Source organism: Mandrillus leucophaeus, unplaced genomic scaffold (genome assembly GCF_000951045.1).
Source record: "Mandrillus leucophaeus isolate KB7577 unplaced genomic scaffold, Mleu.le_1.0 Scaffold745, whole genome shotgun sequence".
Taxonomy (NCBI): Eukaryota; Metazoa; Chordata; class Mammalia; order Primates; family Cercopithecidae; genus Mandrillus; species Mandrillus leucophaeus.
Genome location: NW_012108086.1, coordinates 733,548 through 742,577, shown reverse-complemented (window position 1 = coordinate 742,577; position 9,030 = coordinate 733,548). Strand labels below are relative to the sequence as shown.

General features: G+C 37.2%; 1 protein-coding gene across 5 annotated transcripts in view; it reads right to left on the bottom strand.

The window, feature by feature from the left end:
* ROBO2 (roundabout, axon guidance receptor, homolog 2 (Drosophila)) overlaps positions 1–9,030 on the bottom strand; it is a 625,987-nt gene that overhangs the window by 561,419 nt on the left and 55,538 nt on the right. For all 5 annotated transcript variants that reach the window (XM_011966113.1, XM_011966115.1, XM_011966117.1 and 2 more), the window contains exon 2: positions 1,050–1,376. In XM_011966113.1, coding sequence (XP_011821503.1) covers positions 1,050–1,376 — 327 coding nt within the window. The remainder of the gene's footprint in view (positions 1–1,049; positions 1,377–9,030) is intronic.

The window sequence follows — 9,030 nt, the reverse complement described above, 5'->3', positions numbered from 1 at the left end:
ATCTCCTGACCTCGTGATTCCCGCACCTCGGCCTCCCAAAGTGCTGAGATTACAGGAATTGTTGGCATCTTATTCGCAGTTTATTCTAGATAAAATCTTTCCTCAAAACAGATAATTTAATGTCAAACTTTTATGGTATTGTTTACATTATAACCCCAAACCCTCAGTTACAAATTAGGGAAAAAAAAACACTACCCTATTTTTAATTTTGTCTAGAAAATCATCCATGAAGTTACGGAGGCAATGTTTAAACCGATGGAAAACATTGATATCTTGATTTACCACTGCTATTTGCGCTATTTGATGAGGAAATAAATATATAAAAACAGCAACAGTAAGGCAACTCCTTAGCTATTTTGATTACCAAGATTGAGTAGAAGTGAGAACCCTCCCATATATGAACATTCTGTTCGCGCAGACGGCAGATCTCCTCTCCGATGAGCGTTAAGTGAATAAGTAAATAAATAAAGTATAACTGCTGTTATTGTTGGGGTATTCTCCTAGCCACACCTAAGGTAATAATTCCTGAATTGGAAGAGTAGATATAATCTACAGAATAAAAGAATAGGCTCTTTTTAATGTTGCTGATAAAAGTTGGATTTCGAAGTTAATGTATATATTTATATGTGTGTGGCAGGGTGTGTTTATCAATAATTACTTATATATAAATTGATAACAGACATAGGTACGATATTGAATGTATGCCTTGTATTTGGTGTCATGCTACACATCAACTTTTCATTTTAACATAGCCAATTTTAATACCTGATTATGTCTTTCATTAATAAGTCAAATCTTAGGTATGAACAGCCTCATTGCCTCTGTGTTTTCTTATAATAACATATTGGCCATCTTGATTTCACAGAAACAAATCGACTACAACACCCTGGCTTGATATTATCTTGACCAGACTTCTTTGAAGAAGACCAAGTAAAATCATGCAATGTGCTGATTGATTCTTTAGGTTTTAGCATCTATGGGAACACATCGAAACTTACTTGAAACAAGTAAAAGTAAATGTGCATATGAGGTTCACTATGTTCACTTACATGCCACTTCCAGAGATGCATTTCGACTCACTGCTTCACCAAGATAGTTCCTTGCAACACAGACGTAGCTTCCTTCATCAGGTTTACTTCTGCGCCCATGCACGATGCGCAAGAAGAATAAGGATCCGCTGGGCAGAAGCATCCTGTGGGACCGGGGATCGTCCTTGTCAGTCTCCACTCGCTCCCCATCCTTGTACCACTCAATGGTGGGCGTTGGCCGGCCCTCCGCCTTACAGTTGAGAGTCGTGGGCTCTCCCTTCGAGACGATGACATCAGAAGGGTGCTCCACAATCCGCGGGGGGAAGTCTTCCTGGCGAAGACGCGATCCTGCAAAACAGGACAAATAAAGGCAAGCTTTAACATTGCCTTATCTCAACCTTCCGTTTCACTGAGGTTCCTGATGGTGAAATTAAACTCTTCAGTTATTCAATTGAATAGTATTTTATGTTTCGTTTTGTGTATGCATCTCAGAAGTCATCTCAACTCCTTTGTAGAATGGGGCAATTTACCAATAAATTAATATGTTAACTCAAAGGACTTAGGTTCAATGTGTTCCAGGAATCATGACAAGCAGAAGTAAAAGAGGACAAGAGGCCTTCTTGTTGTTCTGGGATCAGCACGGGTACTCAGATGAGTAACACTGATTTCCCGTCCTCAGATTGCTTGTTATATACTGAGGAAGAAAGTCACGTAAGCAAGCACCTAGAAGACACACATAGATAATGTGCTGCCAATGTGTTATCAGACTAACGCAAAAAGAGACCTGCAAATTATGTACAAATATTATCTGCATTTAACAGATGAGGCAAAAGCTTAGTAAATGATGTCAGTTGCCCAGAAATGTAGATGAAGCAAGCAGTAGAGGCAGGCTTTTGAACTCAGGTGTGTTTGACTGAGGAGCTCAAGTATAAATCCGTATGTTAAAATGTAATATGCCGCATAGAGGGATATAAGAAATGCACTATAGGCAGAAAGAAAAAAAATTAAAAGTTAACCCTAAATTAGGCATAATAAGAGATCTCTTCCCCCCAAAAAATTATATTTAGATGGAGCTGTAAAGAATGAAAAATGACAACTAAAAGAAAAAAGCATCATGTCAAGAGATACCATCAGCAAAAAGACAAAGAAATGAGAGTTATGTGCATGGTACGTTTCATAATCAGGAAGGAAGCTGATATGGCAGGAAAAGGTTTGAGGCAGCCTGGGAGCCTGAGGCAATGGGCTTTGTACCGTGCTCAGGAGAGTGTGATGTTATTTCACATGGCTCCCAGATTCTTAAGGGAGCAGTGACATGACTATCTGTAGAACTGAAAGATAGTTTTAGTCTGCATTATCAGTAAGGGATAGCAATGGAGACATGAAGACAGCTGCATTTTACTTAAATCGTTCAAGAGAAAAATAAAAAGAACCTGACCTTGGGAAATGATGGTTTAGGTGGAAAAGAAGAAGGAAAAATGCACCCTATCGAAATGCTTGACAGAATTTGGTATATCACCATACACAGTACAAAGAAAGAGAGATTGTACCAGTGACTTCCCGGTGAATGCAATACAAGTGGGGCCATAAGGGGTGTAAGAAATCAGAAGAGAGGCCGGGCACGGTGGCTCACACCTGCAATCCCAGCATTTTGGGCGGCCGAGGCGGGTAGATCACCTGAGGTCAGGAGTTTGAGAACAGCCTGCCCAACATGGCAAAACCTCATCTCTACTAAAAATGTAAAAACTTAGCCGGGCATGGTGGTGGACGCCTATAATCCCAGCTACTCGGGAAGCTGAGGCAGGAGAATCACTTGAACCCAGGAAGCAGACATTGCAGTGAGCCAAGATAGCGCCACCACAATCCAGCCTGAGCGACAAGAGTAAAATTCTGTCAAAAAAAAGAAAAAAAAAGGAGAAAAGAAAAGAAATAGGAAGAGAAGGATCCGTTGATATTTGTCATTTATATGGTGTCAATTACCATTATTCATGAAAATGTTCTACTAGCTGCTCCAAGTAAATAAAAAGGAGATGCTGAGAGGAATCACCATATATGGGGACATAATGATTATATAGATAAGCACTTCTTAAAAGTTTGCTCTTATGTAAGACTTTCCAACCAATCACCTAATATGAGCACATTTCTCTTCAATAGATAGCAGTAATATTTACTTCTCAATGTTACCTCAGTTCATGCTCAATATTAATTGAAAATACATATTTTAATGTATTAAAGGGAATTTAATTCAGTCTTAAATAAACTTTTTTTTTTTTGAAGAGGATTAACTATCAAAAGTTGCTGACTATTTTTTTTAATCACATTAGACCAAAAAAGAATGTATACATTACAAGTGTTAGATATCTAAAGCAAAAGAGTAATTTACGGTCTACAGGTCAGAAATTTTTTTACAAACCTGAAGAGATCCAAAGCATATAGATAGGTAATTGTAATATACATCACAATAATAAAGGTTATGGAGCATGAGTACCGGGTCTTAAAGCAATGAGGAATTTACAGAATATAAAAGTAACAAGGAATTTTTAAATTCATACTCAAGAAAGACTTCAAAGTTTTTAAATATGAGTGGCTGACTATAAGTAGCTTGCAAATCGGAAACATATTCTCAATGTAAATGTCTGGATACATAGCCATAGACTCTGATCCTAAAATACATCAAGGGTTTTATGTCACTTTTCATGTAACAGGCATATAGTAGGTTACAACCATCTCTTTAGATAGCCTCTTTGTTCTCCTTCAATCTCCCTATGCATGGTGACCTACATTCTCCCTACTGCAAAAACTGTTCTGCTATTAAAAGTCAGCAAGTAAATCATCCATGCTACTAGGGTGCTGTTTACTGTATCAACTTGTTCCCTAACTTATTAGGCAGTAGGCCTGGATAAGGGCTGAATAAGACCTGAAATACACTAATACTTATTAAATAAAATATAAAATAACTGATTTATAAAAGAAAAAGTGACAAAATAGTTAAGCTATTTAGCAATGATTTAAAATCCAGTATGTCCAATGAGCACACAAAGAATTTTACTCATTTATCATTACAATATATGTAAACTATGTTACCTAGAGATTACAGTACTGTCATGTCAGGATACTCATCTAGTAGTTTTACTCCTACTTTAATAAAAACATCAAAGAACATCTACAACCTAAATATAAAAAGTAAAACTATGAAATGATTACAAGAAATTACAGAGGCAAGTTTTTATGATTTTGAGTTAGGTGATGGCTTCTTGGATATGATACCAAAAGCACAAGCAACAGAAGAAAAAAAGAGATAAACTGGATGTTATAAGATTTTTAAATACTTGTGCTTGAGAGAATACTACCCAGAGAATCAGAAAAAAATATACAAATCATATACCTAACAATGGATTTATGTCTAGAACATACAAAGAACTCATAGCTCAATAAAAATATAATTAATTTTTTTTTTATGTAGGGGATTGGTTTGAGTAGTTAGACAAATTTGTCAAAGAAGTTAGACAAATAGTGATAACCACATAAAGAGATATTCAACATCATTAGCTATTAGATAAATGCAAAACAAAACTACAGTGAAATACACTTCACACCCACTAGGATGTATATATAATCAAAGCAATGTAAAATAACAAGTATTGTCAAGGGTGTGGAAAAACTGAAAACCTCATCCATTGCTGGTGTGAATTTAAATCGTACAGTCACTTTGGAAAACAATCTGGAAGTTCCTCAAAATGTCAAACATGTAGTTACCATATGACCCAGCAATTTCACTCCTAGATATATATCACCCCAAAATGAAACCATACATCCACACAAAACTCACTCATGAATATTCATAGCAATATTATTCACAATAGCCAAAAAAGTAGAAACAACCCAAATGTCTACCAACTGAATGGATAACAAAGAATGAATCAACAAAAGAAATGTCCATGATGAATAAATAAAATGTGCCATATCCATATAATGGAATATTATTCAGCCTTAAACGTGAAGTATTAATAATACATGCTGCAACATAGATGAACTTTGAAAAAATAAGTGAAAGAAGCTAGTTGCAATGGACCATATATTGTACGATTCCATTCATATGAAATGTCCACAGTAGGAAATCCATGGACATAAAATGCAGATTAATGCTTGCCTAGGGCTGGGGTATGGAAGTGGGGAATGAAGGTGGCCTGGGAAAGTGCTGCCAATGGGGATGGGATTTCTTTAGGGATGATGAACATATTCTAAAATTAATTATGGTGATGGTTGCATTATTCTGTGAATATAATAAAGATTATTATACACTTTGGGTGAATTTTGTGGAATATGAATTATATCTCAAGCAATTTTTAAAAATTGATAGATAAAAGAGCACTGTGAACACGTTTAATAAAAGGTGTGTAACAATTTGTCCTCACTCCTAACAACAGTTAACGTTATTTTCTTCATTTATAATTTTAGGTTATAATGAAATCATCAGGCCTGCAATAGATCATTAGGACATAAAGTGAACTGTAACAGTCTTGCCAGCCAGATAGGTAGATTAGAGAGATAGAGAGAAAAATAGATTAGAAAGACAGACATAGATATGCAAAAATACAGCTACAATCTAAGTTTTACGATGTTATTAAAAATATGGGGATTCATTCTGAGCTTTCTTAAATTCAGACATTACATAACAATAGCAGTGGTCTTAAAATTACATAACAATAGCAGTGGTCTTAAATTCAGACATTACATAACAATAGCAGTGGTCTTAAATTCAGACATTACATAACAATAGCAGTGGTCTTAAATTCAGACATTACATAACAGTAGCAGTGGTCTAAAATTCAGACATTACATAACAATAGCAGTGGTCTTAAATTCAGACATTACATAACAATAGCAATGGTCTTTAAGATGGACTCAATGCATAAGTCTTCCGAGTCTTTAAAACTGCGGAAAGGAGTAATATTGTGTAAAGGGGAGGCAGCAGTGGTGGTGTGGGGTGGAGGGTGTAGCTTTCATCACATTCCCAAAGAGGGTGGGCCTTTAAGATTACCAAGGAGCACTAAACTACTGGGTATTCTGTGTTATCGGCTAAAAGAACTCCATTATTTGGTCAAAAACCAAAGCTGAGTTGTCAGCAAAACTCACTGGGGACTGAGAACAGAACAGTAAGGGGGTGTGGGGGTTGTTTGTCACATGAAGTGCCATGAAGCAGCTCAACCTCAACATTTCGGGACTCTAAAGTGTGAGCCCCTCGACTAGCAACAGAAGCATGATCCGAAGGCACATTCGAAATCGAGGATCTCAGGTCCCAACCCGCATATCTCAGATCTGAATCTGCATTTTACCAAGATTCCCCTGTCTTCATCAGGTATTTGTATGCACAATATCGTTTGATAAGCACTGCGCACACCAGTTTTTGTATGGCTCTGAGCTAACGATGCTTTTAAAAGAGGAGGAGGAGGAAAGGGAAGAGAAGGGGGATGAGGAGGAGGAAGAGGTAACAAAGAAAACGTATATAGCCTGTGAAGCTTAAAATATTTACTAAGGTTTTTGCCCACCGTGCTCAAGAGTACCTGATTATCATTTTCCATTACAAAGTTCATTTTTAATTTAGGTTTATTTTTAAAATAAATTTATAAACGTATAAAATCTCTTCTACAGATTTCAAATGAAAATTAGTTTGACAGCAACGTTAATATTGCCCATATAATGAGAAATTATTCAAGACTCCTATTTGAACAGATATGCTAAGCGATGTATGAAAATAACTATCTACAATTCTAATTTCGCTTGTGGCTGATATCATGTCTGGCATCTTTTTATATCTCAATTATTAATTGGGCAATCAGTCAAGTTTTAATTAAAATAATTTATTCAATTATCTCTCTCTGTGTAAATGTATATATGTATCTGTGTGTATATATAGATACATATATATATTCCCTCTTTCTTTTATAATGATAAAGATAATTAAAATTGGTCAGAGGTCCTAAAGATGAACATCCAAATGTTTATTTTTACTGTCCAAGAAAATAAGTTGTGAAATTGTCATGTAAATTGTCCATAATTGAATAGATAGGAGAAGCAGAATTAGAACTCATGACCTTTAATCCAAAATGTGCCAGGCTTCTTTAGAAACGAATGGAGGACCAAGTAAAGAATGGACATGGCACCTAGGCTAATTCCAAAGCCCTCTTTTAAAGCTGATTTCTTTTTTATTTTTCTTTTTTTTTTTGAGGCAGAGTCTCGCACTGTCACCCGGGCTGGAGTGCAGTGGCGCAATCTTGGCTCACTGCAACCTCCACCTCCCAGGTTCAAGCGATTCTCCTGCCTCAGTCTCCCAAGTAGCTGGGATTACAGGTGCCCACCACCATGCCCAGCTAATTCTTCTGAATTTTTAGTAAAGACGGGGTTTCACCATGTTGGCCAGGCTGGTCTCGAACTCCTGACCTTGTGATTCACCTGCCTCGGCCTCCCAAAGTGCTGGGATTACAGGTGTGAGCCACCGTGCCCGGCTAAAGCTGATTTCAATAAAATGCATCACATGAATGTTGCTAGTCATAATTTCAGCAGAAAACATTTTCCTTGTTCTTCAAAGCCTGATTCTCGGACTGCCTGCATCAGAATCATCTGGGATTTTTTTTTTTTTTCTACTGCTTCATGAATTTGCATGTCATCCTGGCCCAGGGCATGCTAATCTTCTCTGTATTGCTCCAATTTTGGTATATGTGTTGTCAAAGTGAGCACTAAGATATTTGATATTTATTTAAAATACAGATTTTTTTTTTTTTTTTTTTTTTTTAACAGAGACTTGCTCTGTCGCTCAGGCGGAAGGGCAGTGGCACGATCTTGTCTCACTGCAAACTCCGCCTCCCAGGTTGAAGCAATTCTCGTGCCTCAGACTCCCGTGTAGCTGGGACTACAGGCACGCACCACGACACCTGGCTAATTTTTTGTAGTATTAGTAGAGATGGGTTTCACCATATTGGCCAGGCTGGTCTCGAACTCCTGGCCTCAAGCGAGCCTCCTGATTTGGCCTCCGGAAGTGCTGGGATTACAGGCATGAGCCACCTGACCCGGCACCAGATTCTTAGTCTCCAGAGTGAACGCGGTGCATCAGAAATTACCAGTGAAAGATTCCAAGACGCTGCATCTTTTCCATGCTCACGGGAAGATCACGCCCTCAGGCCTGGCTAGATGTAGCGTTCCACAGCGTCATCAAGTGAGCCAGCCAGATGCACATGCATCTGTGAATAATGTTCTAAGCAGCTTAATTTGCATAATGGATTATTTCTGCTTCTCAGAGACTCTCAAACAATGATTTTGTAATGATTTTTGATGAAATATTTGATATTTTAAAAAGTTGAGTGGTATATTAGCACTTCAAATTTTTGAAGGTGAAGTATAAATTATAACTCATCAATATAGTTTAGTTTTCTTTAGTCAGTAACTGCTCATTTGCAGTGAGCGCCAGAGAACATTTGTTTTCAGGAAGAGATTTCAATCACATAGTATAACAAAGGAGGAAAATGCCTCTAGAATACTTGTTGATTTCACTTCACGAGTTGCAAAGTAAATACTTCTGCGTCATTGAGTTGGAGTATAGTATTTCCTTGAACCAAGTTTTATTTTTCTTTTACAAACTGGATAGCCCTATCAACTATTAGTCCCTCCGCAAGTCAAGCAATGTATTTCAAACTGTTCTAAATTTTTCTGAGGGCAGAAGTTCTCAGCAAATTAGGGACAGGGTGTGAAATATACTTCCTCCAGCAACATTTCTATTCAGTGCTCATTTTTCTCTCTTAAAAATGTATGTCACAGTATGTTCTAGCCATAACTATGTCTGTTTTAACAAAATATTGTTCCCCAAAATGATGTAAATAAAATTAACCTAGGAAGATTCTCCAGGATTACTTCAATTCTGAATGTGATCAGAGCCACCTGCTGATACGAGAGACACAGAAGCACTACATGAAAAGTGAAGGCTGCCTGACATCACAGTAGGAAGGAGGCA